Source organism: Mugil cephalus, chromosome 2 (assembly GCF_022458985.1).
Source record: "Mugil cephalus isolate CIBA_MC_2020 chromosome 2, CIBA_Mcephalus_1.1, whole genome shotgun sequence".
Lineage (NCBI taxonomy): Eukaryota > Metazoa > Chordata > Actinopteri > Mugiliformes > Mugilidae > Mugil > Mugil cephalus.
The window spans coordinates 3,758,063-3,775,144 of NC_061771.1; the positions used below are offsets into that span (position 1 = coordinate 3,758,063).

Below are 17,082 nucleotides of genomic sequence, written 5' to 3' on the forward strand. Positions count from 1 at the left end.
GCCTTAGTGTTACTTCAGATGATGAATCACCCCTCTTATAGCGATTTGGTATGGCTCATATGACAGAGATGCACAGTGCTGACAGCCTTAATATCCAGAGTTTTAAGTTATGATGATAGTTAATACAGTCATCATGTAGAAAGGCTGTATGGATAGTGTTGATGGTGAGGCAGCCGCCTCAGAGATGCTGACATTTAACATCATTTTATTATTCTCACTGCACTGGGAGCAGAGGCCCCAACCACTGCAGGTGAAAGCTCAAGGCGTGCATTTACCCAAGAGTTGCTTTTATGTTTTTCTGAATAATGTTTCTTGAAATTATGAAACAATAATGTGCTGCCTTTTCAGATTTCTTATTATCACGTGAAAATATTTTGATCACATTTTTTTTATAGACAGTGCTGTAATCCCAGACTTTCCCCGGTTGCACCTGTGTGGTAACAGGATTTATGTTATTCCACGCTTACTAGAAATAAAGCATTTCTGGCACAACACTGAATCCTCGAGGACTTATTCCACAGATAGAAATAGACGAGCTTCTGCCAATTTGGATTAACCTTTGCATAAACCTGTAAATAATAGAAAATGTGACAGTATTTTATTACATACTGTACCCCTGACTAACCAGTGCCTATATTTGTCAGCTGTACTTCCTTACCACATTACATAATACCCCACACTTACATTCACCCTACACTCCCTCTGACAGGCTAGTTGCTCTAGTGGCAAAAATGTCATGATCGGTTCACATTTTATTTTCATTATCTTTTTTTAATTGGGGTCATATTCCTCACTGAATCACGCATTTTTATTTGTTTAGCCATACAATGCTAAACCTCTGAAATGACGAGTTAGAAACATGCTGTTGTATCTCATGGTGAATAAAAATGTTTAAGCGTTTTTCAGACTTTGTTGAGATTGTTTTTGTTGAATGATTTTTCTCATTCACACTTTCATGGTCATCCAGTTACTCTTTTGTGAGAGTGGGTAAAATTGTTCAGCAATTCAACAGGAGAAAAAACCCACATGATGTAATGAAAGCTTTCCTGTTTTCAAGGCAGCAGTGGGCTCCAAGGCCTCTCCATAGTTCTGTCTATAAGCCACAGGCCCTTTGTTTTTGGGAAGCACATTGGAATTAACGCACATGTACTTACCTAAGAACTGCTAAATAAACCATTTTCTCTGTCTCATTTCCTGCCAGTATAAAACTTTAGGAAATTGCTCTGATGAACTTTTGACCTGGAAAAGATTTAGTGGGAGTAGGAGTTCGTCTGAGCTGTGCTGTCTTTTGTGAGAAAAGTGATCATGGCATGTGTTTTGCTGGAAGGCAATGAGTACTGATTTGAAAACCCTCATTACACTCTCACTGACTGTATAATCAATTCTGTCCTGAGAGTGAGGAAATTGTTAAATCAGAGGTAGAAAAATATCTCCAGTTACCCTAATAAACATGATTAAAACACCACAATTGACGCACTTTTTTTTGTTCAAGCTGATTAAGTTATTTCTTGCAGGATTTAAGAAAATGTCTCAGCTGGCACGCCTATACTTATTATGACTTTCTGAGCCTTAATTGCTTTGTATTAAATTGTTAAATTGTCAGTCTCCAAAAGACCTTGTCTTAATCAACTTGTCCTAATAATAGTATGGCAGTTTTTTTTTTTTATATAACATAAACTGACCTGGCTGTTCTCAGTGGCAGTTGACTTTGTACATCATTAACATCTATTTGATATAGTTTGATAATTTAGACAGGTTCATGTTCTGCACTCATAGATAAATCAACACTCCCTGCTGCTGAAATGTATTAGCTGGTTTCCAGTACTGCAGGTTCAGTCTTCCTCCAACAAGCCAACGGTATGTGATTGGGCGATGACACTGCATTGGTAAAATGTTGATTGGCTGAAACACTGGCTTGGGTGGAGAAGGATCGAGCACAACAGATTTCACCGTGAAAAAAAAATGAATGAAGAAACTGAGACAAGAGGGAAACACTGACAACCAATGGAAAGTAAACAATAAAGGAAAAGCTAAAGGACCGACAATAGCACAAACGCAAATAAGAATAGCTTACTTATTGGCAGACTCAGACAATGGCAGCAGACAGATATGACAGGTACACATCCATCCTCAAACCTCTGTGTAGCACAAGTACATTCATGCAGTTGGTATCATATACTCTATATATTCTTTTAATATATTCTTTTTACAGAATATTCTTTTAAGTACAACAACAGATGATTACGGTTTTTGTAGCCAATAATCAGTAAACGATTGTAGAATTGGTTGATAGCAATCAACAGTCACAGTGGCTCCAATAAAATGTAAAAAGTGACTCTATTTTCTATACATCAGTTACTCAGGGATAATACCTATTTAGTTGATAGACACTGGTGCATTGTACACATTTGTTGTAAGATATCAAACAAAACCATAATAGCAATGCTTTCCTGTGGAATAAAATAATAATAATAATGATGATAATAAAAAAGTAAAATGTTCCCTGACCCCAAGACTGAAAATAAATAAATTACAGGAGGAACACAAAAATCTGTCTAATTCCTCTAAATTCTTGATTCTTATTTTTACTCCTCAATTAAATTCCTGTATGCTAACAGAATGCATGGTGCACAGAGGCAGATCTGTGCTACCTGGGACTTTTGATGTCCTGCTAAAAAAATCTAGCGACTATCCAATATGAGGGCTTACTAGCTCTGATAGGTAGGTATTCATCTGCACTGATGTATGGCTGCTGACACCAGCATATGTAGCATGCACTGAGCCAGTTAGTGGTACTTTCTCACTGGGCGCAGCGCTGCTAGGTTCTGCTGACCCTGTCAGCAGCTTGGACATCATTAAGCAGGCCACATATCTGGGGCTTGAGTCCACTTTGGGTGTGCGCTGGGAAATTATCTTGCATTCTTCTTGGCGACTGACCAGAGTAACCATACATTTAAGCAAGCTTGATTGCCTTTCCAACCAATGGAGACATTTCTACACCCTGCTACAAAATACGACGTGTGTGTTAAACTTTTATGTGTCTAAGAAAAATACCAGTGGGACAACTGATCACAACCAGCCGAGCTCTAATGAGAACACCACAAGATACCGAGTCTCAACCTCCTTCATCTTCACGTCGTCTCGGTTGACCTCCTTTTCTACTTCATAGTGCCTCTGTAGGTCACATTTATGCCTTCTCCCTCTTTTTGTCTGACAAAGCAAAGATAGTTGTAGAACAGAACAGAAAGAACCCATCGAGCCACACTATAGAGATGTAGATGGAGTTTTCTGCTGAATAGTCTGCAAATCAAAACAGAAAACCGTGTCTTTCTTGTTTTCTACTGATTAGATTTTACTTCAGCATACTGTTTTCTCCCAGGTTGTATATGTTTCCTGCTTGGAGCTCTTTTTTGACAACCTCTGGTAAGCCTTTCAAAGGAGAAACCCACTTCTTGGCGAGATAATGCATCAAACACACTAACTAGCGGAAAACACTCTTTTGTCTGGAATAAATAGAGGTATAAGTGGGTACTTGCAGTGAACATTAATTGCTGCCAATGAGCACTGATTGCTTAAAGGGGCAGCAGTCTACCAGCTTGTACAGAAACACTAACTTAATCAACAGAAAAAACAGAGGTTTGCTTTGGGCAGTAGTAAGTGTAACGTCCTTTCAAGAATGAAAAAAATGGGGTGAGTTGGGGTGAGTTTTTTCTTTTTTTTTTTTTTTTTGCTGTGGGACGAATTATGGAGGTTCTGAATTATTGAAATGGATGACTTGTCTAGTTTGTGGGTAGGCAGTGGTGTGAGTTATGGGTCAAGGCTTCATGTTGTTTATTGGCCACACTGACTGATTGATCCTAGGAGGCATGAGCGGGTAGAAAGGGTTGAGTTGTGGTAGTGTGATATGTCTCTCTGGGGGTTGTATTGATTTGCCATCATTAAAGTACATGTGAACACCAGCATGCTTCCAACGGTTACTGTTGAGTACACTGCATGTTATAAAATATTGTCTGAATATGGAATCTCGCTTTGAATGAATAACTAATCAGAACACTCTGAGGTCCAACACATCTGGTGATGCTCATGAAGGCCAGGTCATGTCTTCATGGTCCAACATCGCTCACATGTAGACGCTGTAAAAATAAAGACAGTCAGTTGGAAGACTACGTGAACAGCAGCTCCACTACCATAGTGAACGCTACAGAACTTCTTTTATTCCCTACTCTATCATCTTTCTGTAAGAATTAAGCTACTTTGACCTATTAATTTCCCTTGTGGACCATTAAAGTCTGTCTAAGTCTAAGTCCAACTTCTGACTAGTACCGAAAGTGTGAATATTCACAGCTGCAGCTATGGTGGTGTATAAGCTGGCTACCAAGAAAAACATATACAGTGGGGGAAATAAGTATTTGATCCCCTGCTGAATTTGTAAGTTTGCCCACTTCCATAGAAATGATCAGACTCTGGTTTTTATGGTTGTTTACTGGTTATGGGTATAGACAGAATATCAGTTGAAAATGCATAAAAAACACACAATCTAAAAGTTATAAATTGTTATGTATTTTATTAAGGGAAATAAGTATTTGATCCCCAAGCACAACCAAGTCAGTACTTTGTAGAGAAACCTTTGTTGGCAAGCACAGCGATGAGACGTTTCTTGTAGTTGGTCACCAGGTTTGCACACAGCGCAGGAGGGATTTTGGCCCATTCATCTTTACAGACAGTCTCTAAATCCTTCAAGTTTCTTGGCTGCCTCTTGGAAACTCGGAGCTTCAGCTCCCTCCACAGGTTTTCGATCGGGTTAAGGTCTGGAGACTGACTAGGCCACTCCATGACCTTAATATGCTTCTTCTTGAGCCACTCCTTTGTTGTCCTGGCAGTATGTTTTGGGTCATTGTCATGTTGGAAAACCCACCCACGAGGCATCTTCAGTGTTCTTGCTGAGGAAAGAAGGTTTTTGTCCAAGATGTTACAGTACATGGCTGCATTCATTGGCCCCATAATGCGGTGAAGTTGCCCTGTACCCTTTGCTGAAAAACAGCCCCAAAACATGATGTTTCCACCTCCATGCTTAACCGTGGGTATGGTGTTCTTTGGGTCATACTCACGTTTTTTCATCCTCCAAACATGGCGGGCCGAGTTAATGCCAAATAGCTCAACTTTGGTTTTGTCAGACCACAGCACTTTCTCCCAAGCCTTCTCTGAGTCATTTAGATGTTCACTGGCAAACTTAAGGCGGGCCTGTACATGTGCCTTCTTGAGCAGGGGGACCTTGCGGGCACTGCAAGAGTTCAATCCATAACGGCGCAGTGTGTTGCCAACTGTTTTCTTGGTGACGGAGGTCCCAACTGCTTCCAGATCATTAACAAGCTCCTGCCGTGTTGTTTTAGGCTGCTCCCTCACCTTTCTCATCATCATCCTCACTCCATGAGGCGAGATTTTGCGGGGAGCTCCAGACCGAGGACAGTTGATGGTCCTTTTATGGGTCTTCCACTTGCGAATAATGGCACCAATAGTTGTCACCTTCTCACCAAGCCTTTTGCTGATGGTTTTGTAACCTATACCAGCCTTGTGCAGGTCTACAATCTTGTCCCTGACATCTTTTGACAGCTCTTTGGTCTTGCCCATGGTGCTGTAGAAGTTGGAATGTAAGAAACTGATTCTTAGAGCAGGTGTGCTTTATATACATGACGAGTTAAGATCAGGAGTATTGGTAATTAGTTGACTGAGCACAGCTGTGTGCCACATGCGCACCAGCCAATCTGTAGGAGCCTGAATTCTAAGTGAATTGTTGGGGATCAAATACTTATTTCCCTTAATAAAATACATAACAATTTATAACTTTTAGATTGTGTGTTTTTTATGCATTTTCGATTGATATTCTGTCTATACCCATAACCAGTAAACAACCATAAAAACCAGAGTCTGATCATTTCCATGGAAGTGGGCAAACTTACAAATTCAGCAGGGGATCAAATACTTATTTCCCCCACTGTATGTTGATAACTGCTTCATTGGAGATGTCACATTCTTAAAAGCTATATGTTCAGATGTTTGTGTATATGTACATATGTATATTTGTATGAAACATTCACAGTGATGTTTATGTAGTGTCAGTGCTTTGTGCAGAACTCAAAAAGGAAAATTTTAGCCGGAGGATGAAGGAGGTGAAATCCAAACCATGTTGTTGGTATTAACTTTAGCACTGTCCGTGACGCTCTTTAACCTGGGCGTCTGCCGCCCACATAACAAACAAATTTCTGCTCACTAAGTGCCACAAGCAGTATGATGGCATGCGATGTGGGTTGGCTTTATCAACAGTGAATATCCAGAATGCAAACAGTGTATTCCTGTCTATGTTGCAGTTTCACTGCAGACAGGCTGAATTGCCGTGCAGAAAACGCGATGCACGAAAGGAATAATTAATCAAGCAGAGCTAAGAGTACTATGTAACTGATTTGTCCTCAGATTACTGATTACTGTGCCGTTAAAGAAGTATGGGTCTCCGTGTAAATTGTACTTTTCTTTGTAGTTTAGCTATGGATGTTGTCACAGCTCATCTTAAGGCTCAGTAATTTGTGTTTCAGGCTCAGCTTTTTGAAAGGGTTGCAGTAAGAGGATGAAAGGTGGCCTCAGGGGGATGGGGAGCGGTGGGGGAATGGGGGTGGGGTGGCGGTGGTGGGGCGGTGCATGTACAATAGTGAGTGATGATGAACATTACTTTGCTCCACAGCAGAAACTGTGTTGAAGGAAAACTGTAACTGAAACTGAAAATCATGCAGGGTCTGTGAAAATGCACCACTGATGCACACAAATCACTAATGGAGTCTGCTCAGGGATACTCAGTGCTAAGTGAACACTATCAAAAACCACCAGTGCAGTTGCTCTCAGCTCATGCTGCAAGTACCGGCCTTGAAAACATTACGTCCCAAGCAAGAAGGGAGGGAGGGGAGTCTTCTGTGTCTTTCTGTATGAAAATGAGAGATGAGCACAAAGAACACTTATCTAGATGCAGTTGTTATGACCAAGTAGAAGTCTGGACATGTAAATATACAGCTTTTGCTTTTTGCGCTGGCTAGCTCATACTGTTGCCCTCCCCCACACTGTCTCATCTTTTTTTTTTTGAGGGACGTCCGCTCTCCACATTGAGTTGACAGCTAACTTGGCTTCATACTATGATGCACTCAGTGACCTAAGACCAAGAGAGCGACACTGTGTGCTCTGACAGTGTGTAGGCAGATATTTTCAGTTTTGCATGTCTTAATGGGTACCGTGTTGATATATGTTAAGCAACTGTTTCATTCTGTTTGTCTTCCTGTGAGTGTTCTTGTTGCGCATATTAAAGTGAGAGTGTGTACGTGTGTGGTGTCTGCCTTAGCTTCTGTCATGTCAGTGAGGAGGTGGCACTGTACTGTGCAATAAGAGCAGTCAGCCTGCAGGCAGGACTGGCCATCTGGACACATGATAAGGAGCCTAGCCCAGACATTAGTTGTTTTTTCAATTCCTCTTATCAGATTTCTATCTCTTTCTGCTGTCCATCCACATATCAGTCAGGAATAATACATTGTGTTCTAACCATGTCGCTCTTTCTCTTCTTTTGTCCCCATCTGTCTATGTATTTCTCTCTTTGAATCTATGTCCCCATCTCTCGCTCTGTCCTTCCACTCTCATCCTACTCTCTTCTCCTGCAGTTTGCTGTTTTGTGGTCCACAAGAGGTGCCATGAATTAGTCACGTTCTGCTGCCCAGGGGCAGATAAGGGGCCCGACACAGACGTAAGTAACCAAAGTCCGGCTGTTGTCTTTCATCTGTTCGCCTCTGAGGGGGTGCCTTTCTTGTCATTAGACTCAAATATGCACAGTGTCGCCAATATGCAGTTGTTCCAAACAGACCTGCCTCTTTTCCAAATACACTGGCGGTCATTGACAGCTGTAGTGTTGGCACATATTCTTCTCTTGCTATGAAGTAGCTGTCTGTGGAATCGCAGAGGAAAACTGAAACCTCCTCCTCCCCTGACAAGCATCACTTTCCAAGCACCGAAGTGCATATTAAGTATTTGTACACGTGAACACGGTTGATGATGATATCATGTTGTTACAAAATGCATGAATATTGGTCAAAATAAAAGATTTACATTAATTGTTTCTGTTTGGCCAGGTCTTAACAAGAGACCAATCACTCTGTTTGTATCTATTCTAAGGTAGTCAGTCACATGTTAAGTTCAGAAGACTCATGATTGAATCACAGAAGAGGCAGGTGGCTAATTTAATTCATGCAATGCCCATGTTCCAGTCGAGTCACTGGGCGCCACCTTTAATAAAAGTGATTGAAATATTTCACTAAGATTGAGTCACTGTGCCCCAGCCCCTCAAGAAAAAAAAAGACTTTCTTCCTGTAATAATGCATCCACCATCAAGTTTGATATTTTTCCTTTGCACGAAACATCTTTTAAAAACAGGTTCATCACATGCTGAATGTGACCTTAATGCCTGAAGCATTATAGAATTCATGGGGTAACTCTAATGGTTCTCATTTATCCAGCAGCACAGGTAGGAAAGGTGACCAGAAGATAACTTTCATTAACGATGGCCTGATTTCTACCAGAGACAGTCTGCTGGATAATTTCATCATATTAAGATGATGGACTAAAAAAATAAGCTTTAGCAGTCTTTCATTCAACCATGAAAATATTTAATGGTGATGATGCTTGATAAATAAACACTCTTGCACAACACGTTGAACAAGGTTTTCTCTTCGCCTCCTCATCGGCTTCTGGCTCCACCTATGTGACATCAGCCACAGCTTGCCTGCTTGCTAAGTGCAAAACTCCATTTACATACCTGCTTGCCTGCTGGGCATTCGTAGCCTCTGGGTGTTACAGCAACAGGGACTGGCCCCTTGTAACTGGAGATATGTCAGTGTGTCATTCAAGATCATCAACCCAGACTCCTTAAATAGAGCACTCCACGGATGACACGGAAGCCATAAGTGCATAAAATAGCCTGAGCTTGGGGGATTCTTCATTCAAGCAGGCTGTGGGGTCCACAGCCATTGTTAGCATGACAGCCAATCTTTGACATTTGTCTGTTTCAAATGACTCCACTTACCTAGGATGACCAGATTTGAGGGGGACATGTCCAAAAAAGAGTACCTCTGGTGACATACATTCGAATTATTTAGAGACACAGTTACAGTTTTCCTTAGTTGTGAAAGAGAATTTCACTAAACTAATGCTGTCATTTGGTATTTCCATAATATTTCCCCTCTAATTGACACGCCTTGTATTTGGTTGCTTTTGTCCAGCTCCTTCAGCCGTCATACTTTTCAAATCCAAAATTCTGCCGCACAACAACTTTAAGTATATATTCAATGCAGAGTTGGTGTTTGTGTATCAGCTACCAAGTATAAGTTGCGTTAAACATTTGTGGACACTTATACATTTTAATTTTGTTGCATGTTAAGGCCGTCCCTTTAGTACTAATTTTCAGATCCACTGTTAAGGATGCTGTAAAACATGGTGTATAATTAACCCTCTAATAATGCCTAAAGAACATAGCAACCCATTCGAACAAAAGAAGACTTCACTTAGAGCAGAAGGGTGTAAATTATTCTCGTGTTTTCGTTCATGCAGACTCTCGTGTATAGTTATTTTTCGTAATCTTTAATTCTGTGTTATCTATGACCACAGGCCCTAAAACTGAATCTCTGCCCTTTAAAATTGCATGAGTATGCCCTGTCAAAATATTTGATGCGTCCTTTTAATATACATTTCTCTGCACTTACAGTGGCACTACTGTTGCCACGGGCAACCACACATATTACATGGCTTGCTGCCTCCTGGGCGTGCAATCCAGGAAGGCAATAACTCTCTTGGCCCGCAAATATCCTGAATATCTGCAGTATCTAGGCTAGCTGCATTTTGTGACTCATGTGTGTGTTTTATAACTCCGGGACTGGAAGATCTTTTTAATAGCAAACTCACTGTCTTGGTATGACTGGACAATATAATCTTGAGTACATTCTTGAACAGGGTACTTAAGGACAGGAGATGCTGCAGATTGGTGCATAATACCATGTGTAATCTGCTGTCTCTCATGCATTTTAGCACTACACAGTTAACACAGTGAGATTTAGCTTGACGGTGCTGTCTTTAAGACAGAGAGACACAAAACTTTGTTGGGTCACAGGCTTTCTGCTCAGACCATTAAACTATTACTTAGATACACATAAAGTAATAGTATCATTTGTAAGCACATTCTATGGAGGTATCACGTCAGATTGAAACACTTATTCTAACAGAATGTTTTTGTTTGGCTGCCGGGTGTAAGGTTACAAGCAACTCGAGTAAGTTCAGTGCTTTACAGGACAAGTCCATCAATAATGCAAGAGCTCTTCGTTTCACTACAGGGGCTCAGCAGATGAAACTGAGAGGTTTGATGTGTCTGCGTTTGTGTGGCTCTGTGGCTGCTGCATCATTGATGTCCACTTAACCAGTGCAACACATATGACCCAAGATAATCTGCACTGATTTCCCCCCTTTTCTCTTTCTCATGCCACACACACGCAGGGGCACACACACACAGACACACACACACACACACACACACACACACACACACACACACACACACACACACACACACACACACACACAGACAATCGCCCCACTGCCCCTTGGGGCTGTTCAGTGCACAGATAGCTGTGACAGAGTAACAGAGTTAAGCAGCACCACAGTGGCCTTTCTGTCTCATTTGCTTGGAAACAAACAGAGCTGACCTGAGGGTGACGTGGCAGTGAGACAGAGCACAGAAAATACATCAGCGCCACTCTGAAGGGCTATATAATGTGACAAGAAAAACTGAACCATTAACATATACATTTCTCTTAAAATATAGATATATTTTCATCAAACTATGTCCCAAAACTGAAGAAGCATAGTGTCGTGGTTTGCAACTGTAACTCGGATGCAGCCTTCAAACAGAGAAAATTCCCTTTTGGTGTGCTGTAGTCATAACCAAGACCATAACCTACTGCTGTTAAATGATGATGATGCATGATCTAATGTTTAAAAGGCCAACTCACACAGGAGAAGATGATTTTGGCAGGCTCCAGCAGGTCTGTGAAAAAAAAGGTGTTCTGGTTACAAGGCGTGAGACACATAGTCTCGTTACTAGGACTCTGCTTGGGAATTGAAAACAAGATTAAACTGGAGTGGAGCTTAATTGCATCATCTGTGCCACAGACATCTTGGGTTGTCACAGGCAATGGAGCCGTTCCGCTTGGGTTTTAGTCTATTTCCTTCCAGCAAGAGTCCTGGCCATATTTTTTTCAACAGGCTTGATCTGGCCAAGAAGCTGCCATTTCAACAACCTACTAACCACTGGTGCAGAGAGGTGAATCCTGTGGAAATACACATAAACACTTCTTCTGAGTGACCGAAAGGCTCCTTGTGATGGAATACCCTGACCAGTGGGCCTGTGGAAAGTGAACCCTTTCTGCATTAATGTTGCTTAAGGTGCCCCTGAGAAAGTTACCATCTCTTAATTTTCTAATTAAGTGGGCATTGACAAGCTGCTGTAATTGGCTATTTAATCATTCAGCAATTTTAGATATAAGTGATTAAGCATCTACAATAAATACTTTAGAATGCTGTCTTCTTTAAAAAATTTTTTTCCAAATGTAACTACCAATATCAGTAAATTCTGGACTCCAAAAATGAAGTGTCTGTGCAGATTTTTCTGCTGGATGTAGAAGCCTACTTGTTGCTAAATATGCACACAATCTTGCTTCGTTGAAACTGGCTGGAATATAACTTAATTTGCAGAAGAGTCAGATTTTTTTCTGCTTACCTTGATAGTCACTCGACTGTGTGATGTAACAGCCTCAGCGTCAGTGGTGGCCTCCCACTCCTTATTGAATTAAACCCTAGCACATGCTTTTAGCACACACCCCCTGTGCAAGGCCCAGCACATGCTGCTTCCAAGGAAACATAGTCACAAAGAAACTTGATACTGCATATTTGTGCTTAGCGCATTGACTTTATTTTGGTGTGTGTTTCGGGTGAGTGCTGGCATGTCCTGCAGGCCCTTCGAGGGCTTCACTGTTGCAGCACAACTGTAGGCCCAAACATGCATGAAAACACACAAAATGTGCACATAAAATCACACTGGGAGTTGCGGGCTATGAGGAGATACAGAACAGCTTTCCATTTGGAAAAAATTGTTTACACATGCAGTGTGCGTAATGAAGTTTGGCAATCTTTCACCAAACTGTATTCTTTGTTGTGTGTGACTGCCGAGTTCTGCCATAGTTCTCTTTTTGCGATATGTAAAGCTTGCCTGCAGACTACCTTTAGATAATAGTAGGCTGAGAACTGGGCCCAGCCCTCAGGATATTTTTTTCTACCTTTTTTCCCCCCCACTATTCTTTCGTGTTATCTCATACATTGGGCCATCACAAGTTGATAACCTCCCCCCCCAACTCTGGGCAGTTTGGCCTCATTTTGGATACACTAATGATCACCCTCACATCCATTTCTTCGTGTTTTGAACAGATCTCAGGTAGAAGCTCTTCACTCAAGCATTGCATTCTATCTTGAAGGCTTGGCCTTCGGAGGATGCCTTCCATCGTATCTTGAGAACTCCAGTGATTCCTCTTAGCTGATTTTTTTTTTTTTTTTTTTTGCCTTGTGGGGTATACTGAGGGTGGTATTTGAAAATAGGGCAGTAAGCCCCAATATATTATTCTGATAGTTTCCCCTATGTGTCAGGTTACACCATGCAAAATTTAAGATTTAGTTGACATTTTATGCAGTTGCAGTACCCTAATATATGCATTTCCATCATTCCACCAGAAGCTTTTCCCAGAAAGGGTGTTTTTTGGCCCCGAGTTGGGGGTGAAGGTTATCAACTTGTGATGGCCCAATGTATGAGATAACACAAAATAACTGTAACAAAAAGGTAGCAAATAACATCCCGAGGAATGGCATGGCTCACGTCCTATAAAGAAATCAAGAGAGACACTTAAAAAAAAAAAGTAAGCCATGCATGTCATTAAAATGTAGTGAAAGGGTAGAACCAGGGTATGGAATGGCTCTGTGGTAAAATGAGCGGAAATTATTTCTAGATCCATAGCTAGGTGAGCATGCTAACATCAGTGTATTTTATTGTGCGTTGAATGTACAACCTATTCTCTAGGGGGCATGTGGAATTAAAGATAGAAAGGAAGTGAAAAGAGAGGGAAATATAAAGGAGATGTCATAGTCTGATTAAGAAGGCAGGCAGAACAAAATGAGTCACAACATAAATGCCAAGTCCACTGCAAGAATTGATTTAAAGGTCCGTTTTGGTGTAATTCAATGCTGCATACCCCCCTGTTTGAAACATCCCACTGATAGATGCAATGGGGCTGTATCTCTTTGAGGATGATTTTGTCTCAGCCTTTATTCTGTTATTATCAAAAATGTCTGTAGGCCATAATAAAAGGTCAAAAAGAAAACATGACTGACTCAACATTATGTGGATTGGTTGGGGAAGATTTCACAAGAATGTGCCGTCTGTGCTGAGAATAAAATGGTAATAAATTTTAATGAAGCTGCTGGTGTTCTTTCCCTCAAACTGTTTACCGTATCATAGTTGGACTTGCAGTGGTGTGTTTATCAGATTGGACGGAGGTTCATAAACTATTTCATTTTTGGCCCCAAAGGATTTTAGTCTCTTGGGGGGATGCAGGCTAATATAAACAAATATGTGGGCTTACAAAGGCATTTTCAAAAGCTTTCTTAAAATTCAAACAAGCTGATTGCACCAATAGTCTTTTTCAGAGACAAAATTCCATTTACCCAGAAAATAAAAAAGAAAAGGACTCATAGCATAATGCAGTTGTGTTTTACTTTACACAGATATCCTAGAAATAACGGTATTACATCTAAGAATGAGGAGATATATGAAAGGTCTACAGCTGGTTCTGACATTTTGTCACCTCCAGCCCAGTGGTGTGAACCAGGTCTTGTATTCCACGTTAAAACGTCCAACTTCACAGCTTGGTAAAAAGGTGGTTTTGTTTTCTATTACCACTACTAATAATTTTCGTGATAACTGTACAGAATGATTTTCTTTTTATGTAATGCGCTCATTTAGATAGTTTTAGCCAAATTAATGGCTGCTCTGAGTTAAAGGTGGGTGCAGTCACAAGGCACAGCCTGTCTCACTGTCTCTGAACGAAAATGCCAAGGTGTCGACGTCCAGATTCTTCAAACTGAACTTGAAGACTGCTCCTATGGTTGATGTCATGGAGGGTTCTTTCATCATTCTTTTTTTAACAGCTGCAAAAAAAAGGCTTCATAGTACATTTGTCATTTGGGATTTTTTTTAGTGTTTTAAGTATTTCAAAATAAGTCCCTATTCCAGATATTTTTCACAAATCACAGCCTGACTAGGGCTAGAGTGAGGTTACACATATTGCTATTTAAACTCTACTCTTTTGTAAACTGAACACGGGGTAAGCCATATATATGAGAGTAGATGTTGTTTTGACTTCCCATGCAATGTGATAGACAAAAATACTAAATAAGAGCATTAGAGGTTATTATTCTGTCTGGGAAGTGTTTATAGAGTCAGATCTTAACAACGTCTAGAACTGTCTCTCCCTAGATATTTGTGAATGTTATGTAATCATGCATGTATTTATTTCAGACAACACAGCTTTGACTTTGCACATAAATCTTGGAATGTGGGAATCAATGGTAATTGCTGTTATAGTTAAAATTTGACTCTTGTGTGTGTTTGTTGTGGTGTTGGCGTTCTGTAAACAGTTCCCTAGATAAATACATTTACTCAGACATTATTCATGCCTGCTGCCTGATTCAATTATGTTTAGCTGTGGAGAGACAAATTTAAATCCTGCAATTTTCAGAATGGAATCCACATTATTATTATTGTATATGTAACATACATGCTCGCTTAATACTCAAATGACATGAACTATTGACCGATCTAACCTCAGGCTCTTTCACTCTCATTAGTGCGAACAGTATATGGCTTGAATATTACTCACTGTTGAAAAAAGCAGTAGTTATCAACAACAATTCAGACATTTTATTTCTCATGTTACTGTCAGTGACATTTGAAATTTGGTGTGCCGTGTCCACAGAAATTAGCATCTGTTGTGACATACTGTTGTGTATTGCACTCATTAATATTACTCAGCCTTTTTAAATGATTATATCATCAGGATGCACTCACTTAAGGCACCGGAAAATGTTTTTGTATGTGTTCTTTTAAGATTAAAATATGTTCATTTGATATTAGTTTATATTCCTTAATGGTAAAGTAATCAAGCATTCAAGAGATATTTGAGATATTTATTATGTGTTGAAATAGGATATAAAATTTTGAAAGCATGAAAACTAAAGTTGACCAAGATTTCTTGGTGAAATTTAGACATGTATGCAGAGGACCCTGAGAGACACATTACCTAGACCCATTGCTTGTCAGTCAGTGGTGGACCAGACTGTCAGTCTCACCTAAAAAGAAACCAAATAGATGAAGACTAACTTTGGTTTTCCTGTTTTTTTTTTTTTTTTTTTTTTTTTTAAATAAAAAAAAAATAAAAGAGAACATAACTTGACCCAAAAGCTTGTAATGTAACTGTGTGATCTAATCTCTGAAAAGTGGGTGCTTAAGTTTGGCTTGGTTTATGGAGCGATATAAATCTAAATCCCATAGTTGTGGTCAGTTCATTTTGAAGTACTTTGTTATCAACTCACAAAATGCATGTGACATAAATTCTTAAAAGACATGGTAAATGGAGCAGAAACTAGAGATGATATTTTGTCAGATTTCTTTAAAAAATATGTCATTGCTTCCAATAGGATCAGTGCTGAGCGATGGTGGATGTGATGGCTTAGAGTCCCTTGGGCTGCCTCCTGATGGTATTTATACACTCTAGGATCTTAATGAACAGATCTTGAGTCTGTCTTGCTAATGGTCTGTGACGTGCTTGTCTAAAAAGAGGTTTGATTAAACATTTGCTGGGGGAAAGGCATACAGAAGGGTGTAAGGGCTTACATGCATTCTAGAGTGTGTGTTGCTGCTGGAGGATAGAGACAGGGTGGATGCACCGAGAAGTGCTGTTTCACTGTGAAACATTTCTTATTGGAAAGATATTAAAGTGCTGTTGCAGCAGCATGAACTTCCAACTAAGTTTCACCCAGAAATTCTTCTTTGTTGTCTCTAGCCTGACCTTTCAAAACCAAGGCAGCTAATGCAGAACCATTCCAAATGGAGGTGCTTGACAGTGAATGTAGAGTCTATTTCCAATCTACACCTACACAGTGTCTTACACACATGGAGATGCACACAAAAGCAGACACAAAACTTGTGTAACACTTGTGAAAGCTTTGCGAACTCTTATTACAGTATCTGAGCGGTGAACTGAAGAGGCTTTGTTGTTTTAAGTGCTTCTTTTGAAGGTTTGCAAAGAGATGTTTGTTCCCAGTTTGACTTCGTTCTCACAGTCGTTTAAGGTTTATTTCCCCTGACAGTAGAAGCATTCTTTGAGCTCTCACATAATCTTCAAGATTTGAGAGGTGAATCTGTAAGCAGGACTTACAAGACTTATTTTGGATCTAATTTACTGTTAAAGCTATGTTGTTTCTTGGTTCTTGTGCTGAAAGAATAAATAGTCGAGATAAATTATGTTTTTAATACAAATGCAAAATGTATACCCCAATACAATTTTAACTTGAAGCTTATAAATGGCACTAGCTTGCAGTTATTCATGAAGACCACGTGTTTAGGATTTGGCTCCTCTCTTGAGCTCACAGTCAGCCCAAACATCTAGTCCCAACATGAAGTATTCATCGATGCCAAGCGGTTTAAAAGGTTATGCATCTGTTAAAGTGGACCAGTGTATGGAATGAAACTTTCGTCATAGTGTTTTTATTTGATAAAAAAAGATATCCGGTGGTAGCCTTTGTTGGCTTAGGCTGTGGACTACTGTAGCTTACAGGATGCCTAGTAGCGCGAGCAAAGAGATTATGTGTGATCCTTAAACCTTTATCTTCACATTTCTATATTGCAGT

At 40.2% G+C, this 17,082-nt stretch overlaps 1 protein-coding gene across 3 annotated transcripts in view; it reads left to right on the forward strand.

The window, feature by feature from the left end:
• The window catches only part of prkcaa (protein kinase C, alpha, a), a 121,696-nt gene that overhangs the window by 36,767 nt on the left and 67,847 nt on the right, over nt 1–17,082 (forward strand). For all 3 annotated transcript variants that reach the window (XM_047578716.1, XM_047578715.1, XM_047578717.1), the window contains exon 3: nt 7,692–7,774. In XM_047578716.1, the coding sequence (XP_047434672.1) occupies nt 7,692–7,774 (83 nt within the window). The remainder of the gene's footprint in view (nt 1–7,691; nt 7,775–17,082) is intronic.